This window comes from Carcharhinus amblyrhynchos, chromosome 2 (assembly GCF_965287045.1).
Source record: "Carcharhinus amblyrhynchos chromosome 2, sCarAmb.v2.hapA, whole genome shotgun sequence".
Lineage (NCBI taxonomy): Eukaryota > Metazoa > Chordata > Chondrichthyes > Carcharhiniformes > Carcharhinidae > Carcharhinus > Carcharhinus amblyrhynchos.
Window position 1 is genome coordinate 64,791,570 of NC_137325.1, and position 23,010 is coordinate 64,814,579.

At 40.4% G+C, this 23,010-nt stretch overlaps 1 protein-coding gene across 1 annotated transcript; it reads right to left on the bottom strand.

Annotated features, from left to right (window-relative positions):
* Positions 1-267: 267 nt before the first annotated feature.
* On the bottom strand, positions 268-18,911 carry LOC145355128 (nucleoporin NUP42-like). Its single transcript, XM_080207026.1, has 7 exons — positions 18,474-18,911; positions 17,442-17,673; positions 15,520-15,614; positions 15,209-15,285; positions 13,813-13,899; positions 4,594-4,675; positions 268-1,892 (listed from the first exon to the last, which is right to left on the bottom strand). Exons 1-7 carry the CDS (start codon positions 18,571-18,573, stop codon positions 1,294-1,296), a joined length of 1,272 nt encoding a protein of 423 aa, XP_080063152.1. The 5' UTR covers positions 18,574-18,911; the 3' UTR covers positions 268-1,293.
* Positions 18,912-23,010: the final 4,099 nt, after the last annotated feature.

Sequence of the window (23,010 nt, forward strand, 5' to 3'; positions counted from 1 at the left end):
CAATGTAAAGATGCTAAAAGAATGGATCACAGGTAGGTATTTTGGTTTGCAAGCAAGGAGAAACAAATTTCATAATGAATAATTAAAATCAGGAAATTTGCAGCTTTAAAATAAGGTGAACTGTAAACTTATAGATCTTTTCTACCATCTTATGTGAACGAGGAATGTTTTTGTCTTTTTACTCTTCAAGATCACTCATGTGAAATTACCCATAATTTAGTCCATCTCTATTTATAAATACTTTTGTATAAAACAGGCACTGTAAAATTCTGTATATGGCACTTTATTCTGATTTGCTAAATATCAGTTTGTACATAAAGATATTAAAAGCAGATAAATAAGCAAAAACTATCTGCATACAATTGCAGATGAACACCATATAAACCATCTATGATTATCAGTTATTCACTGAGTGTGAAGAGCTTTGATACTTCCTGGTGAAGTGTTAAACTACTCTATGAAAGAAAAAGGCTCTTTATGACTGCACGTGCACAGGTCTAAAATCAATGCCAAAGCTATATTGCTGCAAGAATGAGTATTTAAACTATATATGCTTCAAATTAATAATTGTAAAAGACTCAACAAGTACAGTGGGAATGGTTGATTATCAGGTCTTTTAGCTACACAATCCAGTGTTTCTAGGAAGCAAAATGTGAAATCACTCCTAATGTGCACATTTATAAATGAAATTTATTAGAACGCATTATTGTAAAATGTTATGCAAATTCTTATTAGAATAATTACAACAGGTATTGTGCATAGTTTAAAAATAAAAAAAGTACCATGTATTTATATGCTTGATTTTTTTTTTACATAAAATTGTACACATAATATAGATCTTTCCTATCCAGTTAAAATAATCCATCCTATGGCTCATTAAAGAGGGGTTTTAACTTAAAGTTAAGGTGAAACTGCTTTCTGTTTGGTGAAAACCCAGCATTTGACATTCCTCCGTCATCATTATTTTAATTTTAGATATTGTAAACATTTGTCAGACTGCCCATTTTATTCTGATTAGAATATATTTCTGATCTGGAAATAACTATAGATTAGTTGATATATTTGTGAATTTTGAAATGGGTAAGGTGAAGGACAGAGATGGAAATAAGGATGGCAAGAAATAATTTAGCCAATAAATTACAATGCTAAATCCCTACTATTGCTGATAATTGTAGCAAATCTACTAAAACTAAAACAAATTTAGAAAGCTTAATTTGTTACCTCAGTTAGTACATTGTTCAAGGAAGTATCATGACAACTAAACAATTCAACTACATTTAAATTCAGCCAAATTCATACATTCAGAAGTTCAATGGGTGGTGGCCTTAAAGGGATCCTTCCAAGTGTGAACTTCTTTGCTTCAAATTCTTGTAGGTCTTCTGCTGAAAGCTCTGTCCGGGGTGTGTACAGCTTATCATATCCACTGATTGAATTATTGCTTACAGAAATATTTTGGGACTGAGGTGCTGATACTGCACTGCTCCCAAAAACATTTGTTGGTGTTGCACTGCTCCCAAAAGTATTTGTAGTTGTTGTTACACTGCTTCCAAATACTGAGGATGTTGGTGCAGAACTCCCAAATCCAGTTGAAGCTGTTGTTGGATTACTTCCAAATGGAGCAGAAGTTCCAAACGCAGACGTACTAGGAGTAGAACTGGTTGCAGAAATACCAAACACTCCACAAACTGGAGCTGAAGTGGAAGTGGGAGCTGCAAATGTAGATGCATTTCCAAATGCTGATGAGGAAGAAGCTGGTTTGGTTTCAAATCTTGACAGAGGAGGAACCAAAGGTGCTGAGGAGCTTCCAAACCCTGTTGTTGTTGTGGTATTGCCTAATCCAGCACTGGGTTTGAAACTAAATGTGCTGCTGTTTACAGAGCTGGAGGCAAAACCTTTGGAAAGAAACAAATCCAAGTAAGATTTCAGTAAATGGATCTGGAAGGATGGCAAAAGTTGCAGCAGGACATAGATAGGATGCAGGACTGGGCGGAGAAGTGGCAGATGGACTTCAACGCGGATAAATGTGTTGTCGTCCATTTTGGCAGAACCAACGGGATGAACGAGTACACTATTAAGGGCAGAAGTCTGAGTAGTGTTGAGGAGCAGAAGGATCTTGGGGTCCGGGTCCACAGGACTCTTAAATCGGCCTCGCAGGTGGAGGAGGTGGTCAAGAAGGCGTATGGTGTACTGGCCTTCATTAATCGAGGGATTGAGTTTAGGAGTCGGGAGGTAATGCTGGAACTTTATAAGACCCTTGTCAGGCCTCATTTGGAGTATTGTGCGCAGTTCTGGTCGCCTCACTATAGGAAAGATGTAGAAGCTATTGAAAGGGTGCAGAGGAGATTTACAAGGATGTTGCCTGGACTGGGAGGCATGCCTTATGAAGTTAGGTTGAGGGAGCTGGGACTCTTTTCCCTGGAGAGACGAAGGTTGAGAGGCGACCTGATAGAAGTTTACAAAATGTTGAGAGGAATAGATAGGGTGGACTCTCAGAGGCTATTTCCCCGGTTTGAAATGGTCGCTACGAGAGGACACAGATTTAAGGTGCGGGGAGGGAGGTTCAGAAGTGATGTTAGGGGTAAGTTTTTCACTCAGAGGGTGGTGAGTGAATGGAATCGGCTGCCGTCAGTGGTGGTGGAGGCGAACTCGCTGGGGTCTTTTAAAAGACTTCTGGATGAGTATATGGGGTTTAATGAGATTGAGGGTTATAGATAGGTCTGTAGGTTGGTAGGTGATGTGGTCGGCGCAACTTGTGGGCCGAAGGGCCTGTTTGTGCTGTAGTGTTCTATGTTCTATGTTCTAAACCACCAGAAAAGTAGATCTCTCAAATCACATACAAATGCATGGGGCGGCACAATGATTAGCACTACTGTCTCATAGTGCCAGGGATCAGAGTTCAATTCCAGCCTTGGGTCATCATGTGAAGTCTGCGTGTGCTCGCCATGTCTGCGTGGGTTTCCTCCGGATACTCCGGTTTCTTCCCACAGTCAGAAAGGCGTGCTGGTTAGGTGCATTGGCCAAGCTAAATTTTCCCTCAATGTATCCAAACAGGCGCCAGAGTGTGGGAGATTTTTATAGTAACTTCATTACAGTGTTATTGCAAGCCTACTTATGACACTAATAAATAAACTTAAGTAAATTAATTGTGCATTTTTTAAAAATCCTATTCATTAGTGTTACAGGTCACACAAAATTTGGCTTAGGAAATCAAACAAGGGAAAACTTAAGGTGTTTCCAAAATAAAAGTTCCAGAGGCTTATGTACTTCAACAATACTTGCTGCACTTCACATAATTTGTCTAAAATCTTCTATTTTCTTAAAAAATTAAGAGCCAATTATGGATGGTGAATTAAGTTTTTCAGCATAGCACTAAAACAAATAATCTAATCTATAATTGCAAAGAACTGAATGATAAAATATTTATATATGTAAAAAATTGTTTAATCTATAATAGCTATGAAAAGATGGAGAAATATTTAAAAGTATATTTTGTATACAGGTATAGAATAAACTGAATGAATAGCTTTGAGCAATGCCGCATAAGAGATGGGCCCTACTTCTCAATTGTAAAATTCTAATTCTATACTCCCACTGTACCCTAGTTTACTTGTGCTGGCACTGTTAAGCTTTAGGGCATTGATGAGTATATTGGGGTGGGAGCGGGGTGTGTCTTTCTCAAGCAATGATCCAACTAACTGAACACTAATACTGACATTACAACCTTTTTTATATAATTACTTAAATGTCTGGACTTACTCTGCCCCGATATTCTCAAAATCAGGGTGCGAAGAGCGAGCTTTATATTATATACTAGAGGCATTTCCTCTTTATCAACAGTGAACAGCACAACAGGTTTGAGGGGGAGAATGGCTGACCACTGCTTCTATTTGTATGTTTGTAAACACCATTTTGTAATGGAACATTTTTCTGCTTTCCCCTCACACTGCTCCTGGGTTTGATATTGCACGGACCAAATGCAGAATTAAAACTCTGCCTACTGTAGGACACTGTTGTATTCTCAACCCCACATTTCCCAACTACTGTATTATGAGCCTTTCTACTTCCCATGTGCATCACTATATGACCGCTCATGATTTTTAGTCTTATACTGAATTGAGAATCTCATAGTTCAGGCTCCTGGATCATTAAAGTGGAGTTGGATTTGCAAACTCATTTCACGACAGTGTTTGACTCAGACACCATTAATAGAAGCTGGATAATCAAGCAGTTAATAAATTACTCATGTTGTCGTATTCACTACAGGCCCCCACACAACTCCCAAGCACTATAGCACCCTTGTATTAGGTTATATTTTTTATTCTACTGCAAAAATATTGTTGCATTCTTTAAAGGTTTAACTGTGAGTCACTTTTTTCTTAGTATAATAAGCTTCTTAAAAATGATATTTACTCAAGAGTAAAGAAGCATTAGCTCGGTGACCAGAGATAGACGTGAATTGTGTTTTTTTTTAAGTGACAGCCTGTAAAATAACACTTAGGAAATAAGTTAACACCATAATTTTTCAGCAATTAAAAAATCCAATGAAGTATGTTCAGTTTTCAAACTTTGTGGGAATTGCGCATTAACACTGACCTGTTGAGCCAAAGGCTGAAGTTTGCGGTCCACCAAATCCTGTTGCAGGTTTCTGTTGGTTAGGTTTCCTCAATTCAGTACTCTGGAGAAGCAGAGAAAGAAATCACAAGTTATATTTTGGAAATTCTTAAAATAGAAGTAGTCCAGATGACAGATTTTCCCATACATTAATGACTTGTACTGTAGCATATGGGACCACTGGCAGGAAGTCAATTATTTTCCCAGGCAGCACAATACAATAAATGTTTATTATTAAAGAATTGAGTTATAAAAATTTGCACCCTAATAACATGAGTAATTTATTAACTGCTCGATTGTCCAGCTTCTGTTAATAATGTGTCAAACACTGACAAAAAATGTGCTGCAAATCCAACCCCACTTTAATGATCCAGGAGCCTGAACTATGAGATTTTCAATTCAGTATAACATTAAAAACCATGAACAGTCATATAGTGATGCACATGGGAAATAGAAAGGCTCATGATACAGTAATTGGGAAATGTCTTTTGGGGTTGGGAATACAACAGTGTCCTACAGTAGGCAGAGTTTAATTCTGCATTTGGTCCATGCAATATCAAACCCAGGAACAGTATGAGGGAAAAGCAGAAAAATGTTCTGTTACAAAATGGCATTTACAAATGTACAAAATAGGAGCAGTAGTCGACCATTCTCCCCCTCAAGCCTGCTCCACCATTCAATAAAATCACAGATGATCTGCCTGCATTTGGGTTCCACATTCCCATCTACTCCTAATAATTTTTGATTGTCTTGCTTAACAAGAATTTATCTACCTTTGCCTTAAAAATGTTCAATGACCACGTTTCCACCACCTTCTGAGACAAAGTCCCAAAGTCAGACAAACCTCAGAAGAAATTGAGGTGGATAAAGGGGAGCCTGTAGATATATTGACTGCAACATGACAGATATCAAAATTTCTCTTCATCTCTATCTACAAGGGTGACCCTTAATTTTAATACAATGCCCCATTGTTCTGGACTCGCCCACAAGAGGAAACATTCACCTTGTGAAGACCATTCAGGATCTTGTATACTTCATGTTAGTCTAATTTTTAATTCAGTCTTCCACACTCCAGTGCAAAAAGCCCAGCCTGTCCAACTCTCCTCATAAGACAACCCACTCATTCCAGATAACAATCTAGTAAACCTCTGAACTATCTCTTATGCAATTACATCCGTCTTTAAATAAGCAAACCAAAATTGCTCACAGCATTCACGATGTGGTCTCACAAATGCCTCATGTAACTGAAGCATAACTTCCTCGCTTTTACGTTCAATTCCTCTTGTAATAAAACAATAGCATTCCATTAGCCTGCTTGATTATATGCTGTACCTGCATACAACTTTTTGTGACTCATGGACTAGAATGCCTAGATCCCTCTACACTTCGCATTCTGCAGTTGTGCTCCATTTAATAATATTCTGCTTTTTCATTCTTCCTGCTAAAGTGAACAACTTATTTTTCCCACATTATATTCCAACTGCCAGATTTCTGCCTACTCACTCAACCTAACTATATCCATCTGCAAACTCTTATGTCTTCTTCATAACATACTTCCCTCCCTATCCTTTTGTTGCCTGTAAATTTAACTACCATGCCTTCACTCCCCTCATCTTAGTCATTATTATAAACTGTAAAAAGTTGAGGCTCCAGCACAGAACTCCACTTGTCACATCCTGTCAATCAGGCAAAGAGCCATTTGTTACACACTGTTTTCTGTCAGCCAGCCAATCTTCTATCAAAGCTAATATGTTACCCCCCACACCATGAGCCCCTACTTTGTGCCACAACGTTTGATGTTAATTTCCTTTTCAAACACCCTCTGGAAATCCAAGTACAATATATCTACAGGCTCCCCTTTATCCACAGTTCATGTTACTCCTTCAAAGAACTCTAATAAATTGGTTGAACATGATTTCCCTTTCATAAAACCATGCTGGCTCTTCCTGGATTACAGTGTTTTTCTAAGTGCCCAGCTATAAACTCTAACGATTGACTGCAACATGACAGATATCAAGCTAACTGGTCTATAGTTTCCCATTTTGTCTCCTTCCTACCTTGAATAGAGGGGCACAGTCTAATGGAATCTTTCCAGAATCTAGGGAATCTTGAAAAATTAACAATGCATCTACTTACCTCATTAGCTACCACTTTTAAGACCTTGAGATGAAGTCTATCAGGACTTAAAGTGCATGGATTAGGATTGGTATATTGAAGTGGATAGAAAACTGGTTGGCAGACAGGAAACAGTAGGCATTATTAGGTATTTTTCCAAACAGTAGGTAGTGACTAGTGAGGTACTGCAAAGATCAGTGCTGCAACCCCAGCCATTCACAATTTATAATTGACTGAGATGAGGGAACTAAATGCATTTTCTCCAAATTTGCAGATGACACAAAGCTGGGTGGGAGGGTGAGCTGTGAGGAGGATGCAGAGATGCTTCAGTGAGATTTGGACAGGTTGAGTGTGTGGGCATTTACACGGCAGAGGCAATAAGTAGGTAAATATTAGGTTATCCACTTTACAAAAAGTTAAAGGCAGATTATTATGTGAATGGCTATAAAAGGGGAGAATGTGCAGCAAGACTAGGGTGTCTTTGTACACAAGTTGCTGAAGTATGCAGGCAGTAAAGGCAGCAAATAGTATACTGGCCTTCATAGCGAGAGGATTAGACTACAGCAGCAGGATGACTTGCTGCAATTATACAGAACCTTGGTGAGGCCACACCTGATGTAAGAGCAGTTTTGGTCTCCTTACCAGAGGAAAGATGTTCTTGCTAGAGGGAGTGCAGTAAAAGTTTACTAGACTAATTCTTGGGTTGGTGGAACTGATGTACAAGGAGATTGAGTGGGTTAGGATTGTACTCGCATGGGTTCAGAAGAATGAAGGGAGATTGCATAGAAACCTATAAAATTCTACCAGGACTAAACAGGGTAGATGTCGGAAGAATTTTCCGATGGTGGGGGTGTCCAGGACAAAGAGTCATGGTCTACGTATAAACCACTTAGGACTGAAATGAGGAGAAATTTCTTCACGGTCAGTCTGTGGAATTCATTGCAACAGATGGCAGTTGAGGTCAAAATATTGTACGTTTTCAAGAAGGAGCAAGATATAGCTCTTGGGGAAAAAGGGATCAAAGGTTATGGGGGGGGCGGGGAGGAGGAAGGTAGCATCAGGCTACTACGTTATATGATTGGCCATGATCATACTGAATGGTGCAGCAGGCTCGAAGGGCCAAATGGCCTACTGACCCTGAGACTTGTCAGCCACAACTCCATCAGTTTGTTCAGTACAGTTTCCGTAATGATTGTAATTTCACCAAATTCTTCTCTCCCTTTCGACTTATGTTCTTTGTTAAGTTGTTCTTATGGGACTTTCCCAGAATGGAGGGAATTTTGGAAAATCAAAACTAATGCATTTACCATCTTAGAAGCCAGTAGGATGAAGTCGATCAGGACCTGGAAACCTATCAGCTTTTGGTTCCGATGGTTTTCTTAACACCGTTTCCCTGGTGATTTGTTTTAAGTTCCTCCCTCTCTTTCACCTCCAATTCACAGTTGTTTCTGGATGTTGTGCATCCTCTATAGCAGGTATCTCCAAACTACAGCCCGCGGGCCACATCCAGCCCGCAGCCAGATCAGAGTTTGGAGACTGCTGCTCTATAGTGAAGATAGATGCAAAATATCTGCTCAATTCATTCAACATTTCCTTATTTTCCATTATCTGTGCTAAATGGTTTTCATAGTAACGTCATTGCAATGTTAATGTAAGCCTTACTTGTGACTAATAAATAAACCTTAAATCATTAATTCCTTACTCCCACTCGGTAGACGGCCAATGCTCATGTTACTTATTCTTTTTAAATACCTATAGAAATTCTTGCTATCTGTTTTTATGTTTCTAGCTTGTTCTCATAATAATTTCTCCCTCCTCATTAATAATGAATCTTCGCTGTTTTTTATACTCGGTCCAATCTTCTGACCTACCACTCATCTTTGCAGAATTACACACTTCCAGGTGTTTATGTGACAAATTATGAGTGATCGTCAAGAAAAGTTACATGCCAAAACCATGTGGTAGCATTTCCACTTGTCTGAAAGATCTAGGTTCAAGCCCTACCCTAGGATTTCAGTACAGAATCTAGGTTTACATTTTAGCATTGGGCAAGTACTTCATCGGTAAAGTTGTCACTGAATGAGGCAGTGCTGTTCAAACAGATATAGAAGTAGTACCCATGGTATTACAGCAAATTTCCACTTAATGTCAACTGAGTCAATGTTTTGCTTTAATATACATTTAATGTTGCAAAATTCACAATAACAATTGGTCACAGAGTTCCTGTTCTGCAGCCCGCACATGCAAATTCTGACATTTTCCCTAGTGCTACTGGGGGTCAGTGCACCACTGCTGGGGATTTCTTTACCTGTCTGCTCTTCCCCCTCAGTCCTGCCCCAGCTTTCAGTATGCACTGAAGTTCCAGGACTTCCTAAGTTGCTTCCTGCAGTGGTTAGCACTGCTGCCTCACAGCGCCAGAGACCCAGGTTCAATTCCTGCCTCGGGTGACCATGCGGAGTTTGCACATTCTCCCTTGTCTGCACGGTTTTCTTCCACATACTCCAGTTTCCTCCCACACTCCAAAGATGTGTAAGTTAGGCAGATCGGCCATGATAAATTTAACCTTAGTGCCAGGGGGATTAGCAGGGTAAATAGGACTTGGGAGGGAATGTGGTCCGTGCACTGTAGGGATTCTATGAACTCCTGCCACTAGATGGAAACCATCAATCTGAAATCAGGCAACTGATGAACGTATCTTATTTCACATTTATGTACATAGGATTACACTGAAATTATGGCATGGAAACAGGCCATTCGACTGAACCGCAGTGTTTATACTTCACGTGAGCATATCTCCCATTTTTCCTCATCTAAAGATATCAACGTAACCATCATTCTCTTCTTTACATGCTTGTCCAGTTCCCCTTCAAGTTCATCTATACCCACATTAGCCAGTTCCACATTCTCACCCCTCTTTGGGTATAGATGTTTCTTTGAATTCCTTTTGGATTTCTTGCTGACTTTCTTATATTGGCAGCTTCTTGATTTGGGAGAAACATTCTCTCTGTATCCACTCCATCAAATCGCTTCATAATTTTAAAGACTCCAATTAGTCACTCCCTCAACCACCTTTTTTTTTAAAGAGAGAAGAGACCCAGCCCATTAATCCTTTTCTGATATATGTATAGCCTCTCACTTCTGGTATCATCTACGCAAGTCTTCTCAGCACCCTCTCCCGAATCTCTATACAACATGGAAACCATCTGACCATTCCAGTTAACATCGAGGACTCCATGGCATGATTTGAAGAGTTCTTCTGGATTTCTGGTCAATATTTCTCTCTCAACAACAATGCTAAAACAGATGAACTGATCATGTACTTTATTGTTGCTGGGAAGACCTTGCCACACACAAATTAAATGTCCTGTTTTCCTACTTTACAATAGATGCAAAATTACTTAATTGGCTTTAAAAAGTCTGGTCACATCCTGAAGTCTTCAAAGGTGCTATGCAAATACAAGTCCTTTATTGGGAGCTAAACTAAAGATAGGCCAAGTGCCTTACGTAAGAACATAAGTAGGAGGAGCAGGAGTAGGCCATCTAGCCCTTTGAGCCTGCCCCGCCATTCAATAAGATCATGGCTGATTTGAAGTGGATCAGTTCCACTTTCCGCTTTCTCCCCATAACCCTTGTCTGCCAAAAACCTATCTACTTGTGTCTTAAATATATTTAGTGAGGTAGCCTCCACCACTTCAACGGGCAGAGAATTCCAGAGATTCACCACCCTTTGAGTGAAGAAGTTCCTCCTCAACTCTGTTCTAAACTGCCCTCCCTTTATCTTGAGGCTGTGTCCTCTAGTCCTGCTGTCCTTTCTGAGCAGGAAGAATCTCTCTACCTCTACCCTATCCATCCCTTTCAATATCTTTTACTTCTCTATAAGATCCCTCCTCATCCTTCTAAACTCCAACAGGTACAGACCCTTCCTGAACCATCATCTAATTCTCTGACTCCAGTTATCATCATGCTACTCTTTCTTGCACCTCACTATCTAGAATTCAATTAGATTCAAATTTCATTGTTCATTTGGACATTCATTGCAGGTACATCAGTCATTCACCAAAAAAGAAATCACATCAATGCCAGATAAACCGAAAAGTCACAAGTTTCACAGTCATCTTCAAACTGGAGCATCCCATGTTGCTCAATGCAGCACCATCTTAATCATAACATTAGGCATACAGCAACTTTTAAATATACAGCTGGTCCACATCTTAAACAAAAAAGAAACCTGCAGCGGTCCTGCAACATCAAATATGTCAGATACAGCACTAAACACATGGCAAATCCCCATCCTTAGCATACAGTGCATTCACACTACTCAGTGCTAAAGCTTCTGCCAATCCCCACACTGCTGGAACGCCCAGGAAGTGAATAGCAATATGATCCAGCCCCAGGTACACAACACAATACAATACATCACAGCACAACAACAGCTCGTAACAGGCAAGGCCATCCTCCTTCATTCGCTCATTGACAAAGCTTTTCTTCTTGTTCAGGGACTTGACTAATCAGTGTTTCTGTTGCTCCACCTAGGCCCTAGTCCCTTCCCACTGTTTTGTACTTGAAATTCTTCTTCTGATTGTTCCTCAGGACTGGGAATGCCCGAGACTAGAACCTCTCCTGGGCTGCAGCTCCAGAGCCCCAACTGTTGGAGGATGTAAAGGTCGAATCGAATGGTACTCAGATATTAACAAAATACAAGTGGTCTTTACTGCCTCAATGCACACTGTTTTATGTTACTGGTCTCTCTTTCTTTTTCTCAATGTTTAATTCTTTAGTTTCCAGAATGTGAAATAAATTTGATAGAATTAAAAATCTCATTCTTGGCTAGATGCACAACTGCTATCAGAAAAATGATGTTAAATGTTGGCACTTTACTTACAAATCAATATCACACATTGTACTGAATTTTAAAGAAATAAAGGCAATCAGTACATTTTGTACAGACCCAAATATTAACCATATTTCAAGTGCATCAGTAGCTTTTGTTTTTACCTTCTCTAAACTATAACTGACCAAAAGCACTAAGTGTCCAATGACAACATTGCACCACATCTTACTTAATTTCAAAATTATTTCATTCATATTCATCCATTTTTAATTTTTCTTCCACTATCCAATAATGACTACTTTAGCTTCAGGTGTCAGCTATTTCCCACATTTTGGTTTGTGTTTGGTGAGTTAATTTGCATCTTCCTTTTCTAATTCAAACTCATGTTTATGCATATTTCCCTGTCCTTAAAACCAATCCTCAATCCAAGTTAATATATTATACCTTGTAAAATAACCTCATGTGGCACCTTAACAAATGCCTTCTGAAAATCTAAATATACTACATGGTCCCTCTTATCTACCCTGTGAACTACATCCTCAAAAAAAAATCATAATAGATTTTCTAAAATGCAATTTCACTTCCACAAATTTTTTTCTGTCTCACCCCATTAAGATTTTCCAAATGTCTTTAATAATAGATTCTAGGATTTTCTGATTACTGATGACACGATATCTGACCCAAAGTTTACTAATTTACTTCTCTGGCCCCACCTGTATTGAACAGTGGGGTGACATTTGTTATCTTTGAATCCATGGGGGAGCATTCCAGAATCTAGAAAATTCTGGAAGATTAAATGCAATGCATCCACTATCTCCAACTCCCACCTTTTAAACCCCAGGATGTACACCATCAGGCCAAGGGGAATTTTCCATCATTCTTTATACTGACGTTAACTACTTTTTCAGTCAATCTCATTAAACACACAGTTCTCAGCTTTTGCTGGTATGATCTGTGCATCTTCTGCTATGAGTACAGAGACAAAATATTTCTTTAAAGCTCTGATTTCCTTATTCCCCATTATCATTTTGCCTGCCTCTTCTTCCAAGGGACCAGATTTACTTTCACTAGTCTCCTTCGCTTTACATGCAAGAGCTCTTAAAATCTGTTTTTATATTTGTTGCTATTTCAGTCTATTTTCTTCCTCTTTAATAACGTATGAGACAATACTTAAACTTGTGTATTTTTTTTTCTGGGCGAGAAATGTCTGAAAGAATCCAACTCTAGTTTTAACATTGACTCCCATAGCAATCTATGATTCACTGAAACTGTTTCACTTGAAGTCCCAATTTTAAAGTACGCAAGTGAAGATTCATTTTATCTGACTGAATTCTCACTGTCCTGGCCAGTATTCCTACTTTATTGAACACCATTACAACCTTAGCAACTAGTCATTCATCTCATTAGTATTTGTGAGATGTTGCTGCAAAACAGCAACTGTATTTGTCTATTTAAAATTTAAAGAAATTAATTATACATGATATAAGCCCATTTTGAAAATTATGAAGTGTTATATCAACACCATGACCCAGGTCTTATAGTCAGTAGTGAATGAAAGCTGCCCACTTTGTGGATTTTTACACTACAATTTGTGATTGGAGAATCATATAAATATTGTTTCTTCTACAGGGAATCTGGGAGCTTGTGTGGTGGCTCCTTAGCCAGATTACATATCTAAGTAAGGATTCTTCAGTCTCAAGCAGGAAATGTAAGTTAGAGGAGTTCATTCAATGTAAAATTATGTTCAGAAAGCAAAACAGAGGACAGAAGGATGGAATTAAGAGAGCTGAGACATAAAAGTAAAAAATGAAATTATATTTCTAAAATTTATTATTTCACACTTGAGCCTTAACTTTCACTGTCAAAGAGATTGTTTGGCAGCAGTTAAATCTGACAGCACAGTTAAAAATTCCCATGCACTTCAAAAGGTTAGACCTAACCTCTTCTAGCAAGTTCAGTAGATACCTCATGGATAAGTACCAAAACTCATGCACTTTGACGTATGTGAATGGTACATTTCTTGGAAAGATACTGTTAGAGCAAAATGTGTGAAGAAGCAGGCAGCCGTTTTGTGATTTCCATGTTTCATTGCCCATGGTCAGGTTCTAGAATTTGTTTTGATTTACTCCATAATTAGTGAGGATGATGGCTTCACCATTAATCGCCTAAAAAGTCCAAGTCAATCTTTACATTTCAAAATGGCAAGCTTAAATTATCCACAGACGTTCATGCACTTTTTCCTGATCTTAGCTTACCATTGAACTTCTTAGAGATGAATTTGGCTTTTTCAGTTCAAGCATTCTGTTTCTCTGTTGATTTGATAATTGTTGAATGGAGTCAGCCTGTTTCAAAATTCAACAAGTTAACAAACATTTCAGAGTAACAATTAAAATCTTAATACATGCCACTTATTGAATGATGAAATGGTTGTATTTTTTATCACTATTTAAATTCAGGAATTGGCAATGCAAGCATTTTTTTTAAGCTACAGTATTTGAACCACTTTTACTTTTATTATTTAATCACCATTGTTTCAAAGAGGAGAAAATTGATGTAGATATGGTTCAAAATATTAAGCACATCTACTCAGTCAGCACATTATTCCATAAATTTTAATTTTGACACATGATCTTTGGTATAATTCAAACAAACTGTTAACCAGAACTTTTCAATAAATTCAAAATTAGAAGTTAGATTGTTCAGTGCAATTTATGTTCTTGCAAACCATGAAATTAATAGCAAAATTATTTATTTCTAAATTAATCATTCATTATGCACTGAATTGTAGTGGTCCAAATTTACAGGTCATATGTGACAGTGAAACTAACAAGTATCTTGAAAAGGAATGGGCCAGGTTAAAATAATTGTACATTAAAATTCATTTAAAAATTACACCTCAGTTCACTTCAACCTTTCCAATGACACCATATAGTGAATGTGCCCTCACCTCAGCTCTTAGGTCAGTGGAAGGTATTCTAATTAGAAAATAAGATAGAATTTGGAGCAAGTTAGCAACATGCCAATAGCTGGGGTTACAGTGCATGTCATCAATTTTGGTGCTTCAGAAAAATTTGGGCCAGTGTATCCCCCTCTCTGTTATTAAAATTAAGACAAATTTATTTCAATTAACTTACAGTGGAAAAGAAAATGTAACATTCAAATTATAGAGCATCCACACCTTTACATAGGATAGTGAAAGTGTCTTTACATCCAAAAACCAGTTACATATTACACCATTCGCCCTTTAACTCTGGAAACCAAATTGCAGCTACCAACTATTGACAAATCCATTAAAACCAGAGTTTTTTTTTTAGCAGTTTAAAAAGGGTTTGCAGATGTCAGCCATGAAGATCTTTCAAAAAGGGGACTATGACACAAAGTCACAAGCAAGGAAACTATGCACAACGTTTGAAGATTAAATTCACATTTAAAGCCTGTGCCTTAAGGAGTAGGCTGCTACTTATGTGATGATTTTAGATGCAGGTGAAGGATCAGCAGTATCCTTTTTGTTTTACCAGAATGTAGAGGTAGAAGGAAACTTTAAACTGGGTATGCTTGTTTGACCGAATCACTCGCTATGCTTCTTCTTCATACACTAAATGTTACAATCCAGGAACTATAAAAATGACTTCAAAAGCATATAGTTCTTACATAATTTTGTAAGTTGCCTCCTGCCCTACAGTTATAGTATTCCATTCGCAATTCTTCAGGGGAGATGTCCACAAGACCTGTAGATGAATAATACATATATAGTGCCTTCTTACATTACTTTAGATAAGATGTTTAAATGGACCCAATTAACTTTTGTTATTCCATCAATCCATTTTTACCAGAAAACTATAATTTTCATTTTTAGATATGTTTTTTTTAAAAAAGAGAAGACAAATATAAGTGAAAAAAAAACATGCTGGGATAAACTGACTTTAGAAAAAACAAAAACAGAAGTAGAACCAGCATCATACCTGAGACACAAGCATATTCTTTGGCAACAGAATAACAGGAAAATAGCCATTGGTTAGAGACCTCCCATGTTTCAATGTCCTTTCTTACCACTTCCCTACAATAAATTGAAAACAGTAAGGCATTGCATATATTTAAACTGAATAATCAGTAACTACTATACAATGAATGCCACCAAAATCTCCTTCCTGCAGTGAGTTGCAGTAGTCAAACAAATAGCCAGCAACACACACAGTTTTAAAGTAGACATTTGAATGGGATTTTAAAAGCACCAGAAGAAAGTATACTAGCAGCAGACAATTTCTTCAGGACAGTACAGGCAAAAAACTAGCAAGGAATATGGTCTGTAGTTTAAAGGTGTTACACAACATCTTACAATAAAACTGATCAATATAAAATACATTACAACTATAGCCACATTAAACTAAAGTATATTATCTTTTATTAAGCTTTAAATGTTTTACCTGAAAGCGAAAGGTTTAAGCACTCTTATTCCAATTTGTAATTTACTCGAAATGATGTTTAAAATAATTAAAGTGTATACTATTGAAGAAACACTAAGTTGCAGACAAGAAAACGTGGACAGATTTATTGTCCAAATTTCCATTTCTTCCGAGGTTCTGTTTCACATCTGCACAATTCCATTCTCAGAGAGTCAAGGGAGAAATCTTGTAGATGTACTTACTCACTAAGTGGAGTAAGAACATTCTCCAAGTTAATGCTGGCAATATCTGAAACCAATCTTATTTGACTTCTAACAAAAATTACACTTTTAACTTTTGATTCCAATCTCCTCCCTGGATATTTACTCAAACTGAGTTTAACAGTGCATAACTCTGGTGTTCTGGATGACATGAAGTCCACTTCAAACCCCATATAATTTCCATTACTAAAACCACTTATTCCCAAAACTTTGCAGAGCTTTGCCTTAACCGACACCTGCAACCTACTACAACCTCAGCTCACATCTATCCCCGTCATTCTTTGCATCATTCCCTCCCCCACTTGTATAGAATCAGAGGTTTGCAGCATGGAAACAGGCCCTTTGGCCCAACTTGTCCATGTCGCTTTTTATTTTAGAACCCCTAAGGTAGTCCCAATTGCCTGCATTTGACCCATATCCTTCTATACCCATCTTACCCATGTAACTATCTAAATGCTTTTTAAAAGACAATTGTACTTGCCTCTACTACTACCTTTGGCAGCTTGTTCCAGACACTCACTACCCTCTGTGTGAAAAAATTGCCCCTCTGGACACTTTTGTATCTCTCCACTCTCACCTTAAACCTACGCCCTCTAGTTTTAGACTCCCCTACCTTTGGGAAAAGATATTTACTATCTAGCTGATCTATGCCCCTCATTAGTTTATAGACCTCTATAAGATCACCCATCAGCCTCCTACACTGCAGAGAAAAAGTCCCACACTACCCAGCCTCTCCTCATAACTCAATCCAACAAGTCCCAGTAGCATTCTAGTAAACCTTTTCTGCACTCTTTCCAGTTTAATAATATCCTTTCTATAACAGGGTGACCAGATGTGCACTCAGTATTCCAAGTGTGGCCTTACCAATGTCTTGTACAACTTCAACAAGACATTCTAACTCCTAAATGCAATGTTCTGACCGATGAAACCAAGCATGCTGAATGCCTTCTTCACCACTCTGCCCACAAGCGTCTCCACTTCCAAGGAGCTAGATCAGCCTTTCGCCCAAGATTCAAACTTATCTATACCTTTTTGCCTTCCTACTTCTATGCCCACTTTCAACAGTTTCCTCAAGATACTGCCATTCAATTTCAATTACTTTCCCATATCCTTCACATAGTGTGTGTATTTGCCTTTGTGATAAGCTGTGTCAAAATAACTTGAGAAATTAAACTTAACCTGATATTTAAACTAAGTCATGCACAAAACAATTGCACTCACAGTAAGTTTTCCACATTATTATCTTGGTCATCACTAGAGAGAGCTGTAAACCTATTCTGCAGAAAGCTTCCAGAACTCGAAGCTGCTTTCTTTCCGTTATCAGCAGATCCAAATCCTCGTCGCTCAACATCCCTGCCACTACCTCCCCATGTTGATGGTCTGTAGAAACTTGATGGCTGGATATAACTAGACTGATGTTTCTGGAACTGATTTCCCCAGGTCCATCTAGTAGCTGTAAATACAGCAAGAGATAGTAAGAGAATGCATTGAGTTTAATACCCAAATATCATTGCAGACAACTTTGAGAAAATACTAACAATACAATAGTTAAACATTTATCTAGGTTACACAGAATTGAAATAGCCTTCCAAATTACCAAATCCAAATAAGTTTCAGAACAGAGTAACTCCACAGGAATATATACATATAATGTCAAACAGCAAGGAGCAGCATATGACTGCTGTGATTGAACTACATACAGAAAATTCATTATTCTTTTCTAACCAGTGTTCTCTTGTCCCATCAACCCCTGTTACTTCACTCTTCTCACATTCATGTTCCCATTTTCTTCTCAGCAGCTCACTAAGCACCCCCCTTCATTTTACTGCAACACCTTTTAAATAAGATCATTTAGGCTCGTATGATAGGCTCAACTCCTGTTGTTATTTTCACGTTCTGATTATTTCCTCCTGTCCAGTTCCCCCATATTCCTTTCCCATATCTTACACACCCCTCAAACATCCCTCAGTCCACAATCTGAGCCCTCCCCAACTTTCCAACAACCCTCTACTGTCTACCCATCTCCTCCCTCCCTCCCCCCCAACTCCCGATGTCCAGTTACCCCTCACCACTTCTCCCCAACTCCCCACATGCCCCCATTCCTTATAACCCCTCCCACGCTCCCTTCCTCTTCACACACCTTCCCTCTTCGCCACGCTCCCCATCCGTCCTCCCACTCTACAGTCCTGCTCACTCCGCCCGAATCCCCCCTCCCCCCCGCCCAGTTGCTTCTCTCGCCCCTCTTTCTATCACCTGTGTTGAGTTGTCCTCTCCCTCCGCTTCGCGGGTGTTCATTCCAACAGTTGTCCCCGAAGCGGCAGCGCCCCTCCAGAAAATATTTGCACACTGGCATGTTGGCTCTCCCAGGACTCAGTCTCGGATGTTACTGCAGCTTCTCCGGCATGCTAAGCCGCTTTCTCCTTCCTGCGAGTGGGGGTTGCTATGTGGAACCGATGCGCTCCGGTAGAGGCCGCGGTTGGTTAATGCCCGGGAAAAGGAGCCTCTGAACCTGCATTAACATCGAGCAGTTTGGGAATTGATATAGAGTCAGACTGCACGACATGGAAATTTTCCGCCGATCAAAACTACATTTGATAAGTTTAAATTTCAAACTTGATAAACTCCGACGATCCTCGGCCAAGTCGTTCACATCATCAGGCGCGCATGTTGATGACGCCATAATTCTCCGACCCCCAGGTTTGCCCACAATCAACCAAGGGGGCAGGGCCCCGACAATGAGCGAATCCAGGGGGCGGGGCTCCGAGAATGTGCGAATCCAGGGGGCGGGGCTCCGACAATTAGTGAGTCCCAGGGAGCGTGGCTCTGACAGTGAGCGAATTCAGGGGGCGGGGCTATGATAGTGAGCGAATCCAGGAGGCGGGGCTCCGACAATGAGCGAATCCAGGGGCGGGGCTCCGACAATGAGCGAATCCAGGGGCGGGGCTCCGACAATGAGCGAATCCAGGGGCGGGGCTCCGACAATGAGTGAGTCCCAGGGAGCGGGTCTCTGATTGTGAGCGAATCCAGGGGGCGGGGCTCCGATAATGAGTAAGTCCCGGGGGCAGGGCTCTATCAATGAGCGAATCCAGGGGGCGGGGCTCTGATAGTGAACGAATCCGGGGGACGGGGCTCCGACCGTGAGCGAATCCAGGAGGCGGGGCTCCAACAGCGAGCGAAACCTGGGGGCGGGGCTCTGATAGTGAGCGAATGTAGGGGCGGGGCTCTAATAGTGAGGAAATCTAGGGGGCGGGACTCCGATAGTGAGCAAGTCCAGAGGGCGGGGTTCTGATAGTGGGCGACCCCCACTGGGCGGGGCTCTGATAGTGAGTGAGTCCCGGGGACGGGGCTCTGATGGTGAGCGAGACTAGCGGGCGGGGCTCTGATAGTGAGCGAATCCCAGGAGGCGGGGCTCCGACAGTGAGCGAAACCAGGGGCCGGGACTCTGAAAACGATCTTGTTCAGGGAACGGAGCTCTGATAGTGAGTGAGTCTAGGGGATGGAGCTCTGATAGTGAGCGAATCCAAGGGGCGGGTCTCGGATTGTTAGCTGATCCCAGGGGGTGGGGCTCAAATCTTTAACGAATCCAGGGGCCGGGGCTTTGATTGTTAGCGAATACAAGTGAAGGGGCTCGCAGCGATCATATCCTAGGGGCGGGGCTATCGTGGACGGGCCTATGAGTGAATCCAATGGGAGGGGCTCTGTGAGCGATGGGCGGGGTTCTGCTTTCTCCCATCAGCCTCTGTCTCCTACCACTAATGATGTGGGGATGTTGGCGTTGGGCTGGGGTGAGCACAGTAAGAAGTCTCATCAGGTTAAAGCTCAACAGGTTTATTTGGTAGTACAAACTTTTGGAGCACTGCTCCTTCATCAGGTGAGTGAAGAGTTGTGTTCACAAACAGGGCATATATAGACACAGACTCAATTTACAAGATAATGGTTGGAATGCGCGTCTTTACAGGTAATCAACACAGGACAAAGTGGACAGAGTATCCTTCGTTGTCCAATACTTTCCCAAAGCGCAGAAGCAATGACATTTTCTCCGGAGCCTTCAACATGTCATTGAATTAGATGAACATCTTGCCAAGGGCGTTCCTACATCCCCACTTCTTGCCTTCAAACAACTGCACAACCTCAAACAGACCATTATCTGCAGCAACAATCCAGCCTTCAGGAGAACAGTGACCATGATACCACAGCAATCTCTGCAAGACATTCCGGATCATAGACACGGATGCCATCATCTCACGTGAGAACCCCATCCACCACGTACCCGGTACATACTCATACGCAGCCAACATTGTCTACCTGATACGCTGCAAGAAAGGATGTCCCGAGGCATGGTACATTGGGGAGACCATGTAAACGCCATGACAATGGATGAATGAATTTTGCTCAACAATCACCAGGCAGGAGTGTTCTCTTCATGTCAGGGAACATTTCAGCAGTCAAGGGCATTTAGCCTCTGATCTTCGACTAAGCGTTCTCTAAGACGGCCTTCACGACACACGACAATGCAGAATGCCGAGCAAAAACTGATAGCCAAGTTCCACACGCATGAGGACGGTCCCAACCACGATCTTAGCTTCATGTCACACTACCTGTAATCCCTACAATTTGTCTGGCCTTGCAAAATCTCACTAACTGTCTTGGCTTGAGACAATTCACACCACTTTAACCTGTGCTTAACACTCTCCACTTGCATTGTCTGTACCTGTAAAGACTCGCATTCCAACCATTATTTTGTAAATTGAGTCTGTCCGTTTTTGTGAACACAGCTTTTCACTCAGCTGAAGAAGGAGCAACTCTCTGAATGCTTGTGCTACCAAATAAGCCCGTTGGACTTTAATTTGGTGCTGTGAGAACTTCTTACTGCTCCAACCACTAAACCAGTTTTGGATCCATCTCTCCAAATTATCCTGGATCTCATATGCTTTTACCTTCTTTATCAGTGTCCCATGCGGGACCTTGTCAAAGGCTGTGCTGAAATCCATATAAAGGACATCAACTGCACTACCCCCTCATGGATACACCCAGTCACTTCCTTGAAAAGTTCGATCAAATTCATTAAGCAAGACCTCCCTTTGCAAAACTATGCTGACTATCCCTGATCAGATCTAGCCTCTCCAAGTGGAGATTCATTTTCTCCTGCAGAATTTTCTCCAATAGTTTCTCTACCACTGTTGTGAAACCCACTTCTCTGTAATTTCCTGGTTTATCTCTACCGCCCTTATTAAAAAGTGACTTTAACAGTCACCCATATTCTCTGGCATCTCCCTTGTGATGTGGGTATGCCGGCGTTGGACTGGCGTAAACACAGTAAAAAGTCTGACAACACCAGGTTTTAGTCCAACCTATTTATTTGATAACATACTCACAAGCTTTCGAGGGACACCCTCTTCGTCAGGCCTGACGAAGAGGGTGTCCCTCGAAAGCTTGTGAGTATATTATCAAATAAATAGGTTGGACTAAAACCTGGTGTTGGCAGACTTTTTACTGTATCTCCCTTGTGGCCAGAGGAGTATTAAAAAATTGGGTCAGAGCCCCAGTAATTTACTTCCTTTCCCACCACAGCAGCCTGGCCTACTCCTCATTGGTAACTAGGGATTAGTCCACTTTGAAACCTACCAAAACCTTCAATACTTCCTCATGTCAAATTGTTTAAGAACCTCACAGACCTTCTCCCTGAATTCTGCACCCACATCCTCCTCCCAAGTGAAGACAAATGTGAAGTACTTATTTAACACTCTATCAATTGCCAAAATAATTTTTTAATTATACAATTCAATTATTTATTTTGTTCCTTAATGAAAGTTGTAATCAGCATATCAACCCCCTCATGCACTGCAATTAGCCCCTCTATACACACCACTCCCCCACCAACAACACGTTGTAACCGGTTTCTGCCCCCATGAACATGCTGTAATCCGCCTCATTGCCACTTTTGGTCTGGTGCCAATGCTCACAAAGTGGAATAAATAGTTTGAGTAAGGACAACAAGCAAACAAAAACAGAACAACAGCAAAGTTTGAAGTTGTCCTTTGCCATCGTTGCTCAGCCAAAGGACCACCTGGTTTTTCCTGCAGTGAGAGTCATAGAGGTTTATAGCATGGAAACAGGCCCATCGGCCAAACTTATCCTTATTATCCTTTCTGTAAAAACCCCAAAGCTAGTCCCAATTGCCCGCATTTGATCCATATACCTGTATACCAATGTAACTATCTAATTGCTTTTTAAAAGACAAAACTGTATCTGCTTCGACTACCTCTGGCAGCTTGTTCCAGACACTCACCATCCTCTGGCCACTTTTGTATCTCACCCCTCTCACCTTGAACCTATGCCCTCTAGTTTTAGATTCCCCTACCTTTGGGAAAAGTTATCTAGCTGATCTATGGCCCTCATTATTTTATAGACCTCTATAAGATCACCCCTCAGCCTTCTATGCTCCAGAGAAAAAAGTCCCAATCTATCCAGCCTCTCCTTATAACTCAAACCATCAAGTCCCAGTAGCATCCTAGTCAATCTCTTGTGCACTCTTTGTAGTTTAATAATATCCTTTCTATAATAGGGTGACCAGAACTGTACACAACATTCCAAGTGTGGCCTTATCAATATCTTGTACAACATAGATGTCCCAACTCCTGTATTCAATATTCTGACCAATGAAACCAAGCATGCTGAGAATCTATGTAAGGAGTCTGAGAAGGAGGGAGTAAGGACAAAATGTGGGGAGAAGGTTCCAACTACATCAAAAATCATGAAAAATGTTAAAAGGAAGGAGAACTCAGGAAAT

Excerpts from the sequence above, each read along its gene's own strand:
- LOC145355128 (XM_080207026.1), bottom strand. The coding sequence starts at position 18,573 with ATGCCAGTGTGCAAATATTTTCTGGAGGGGCGCTGCCGCTTCGGGGAC. Across the intron at positions 17,674-18,473 it reads GAGAGGACAACTCAACACAG|CTACTAGATGGACCTGGGGA; the intron begins GTGATAGAAAGA and ends CTGTATTTACAG. Across the intron at positions 1,893-4,593 it reads TTCAGCCTTTGGCTCAACAG|GTTTTGCCTCCAGCTCTGTA; the intron begins GTCAGTGTTAAT and ends TTCTTTCCAAAG.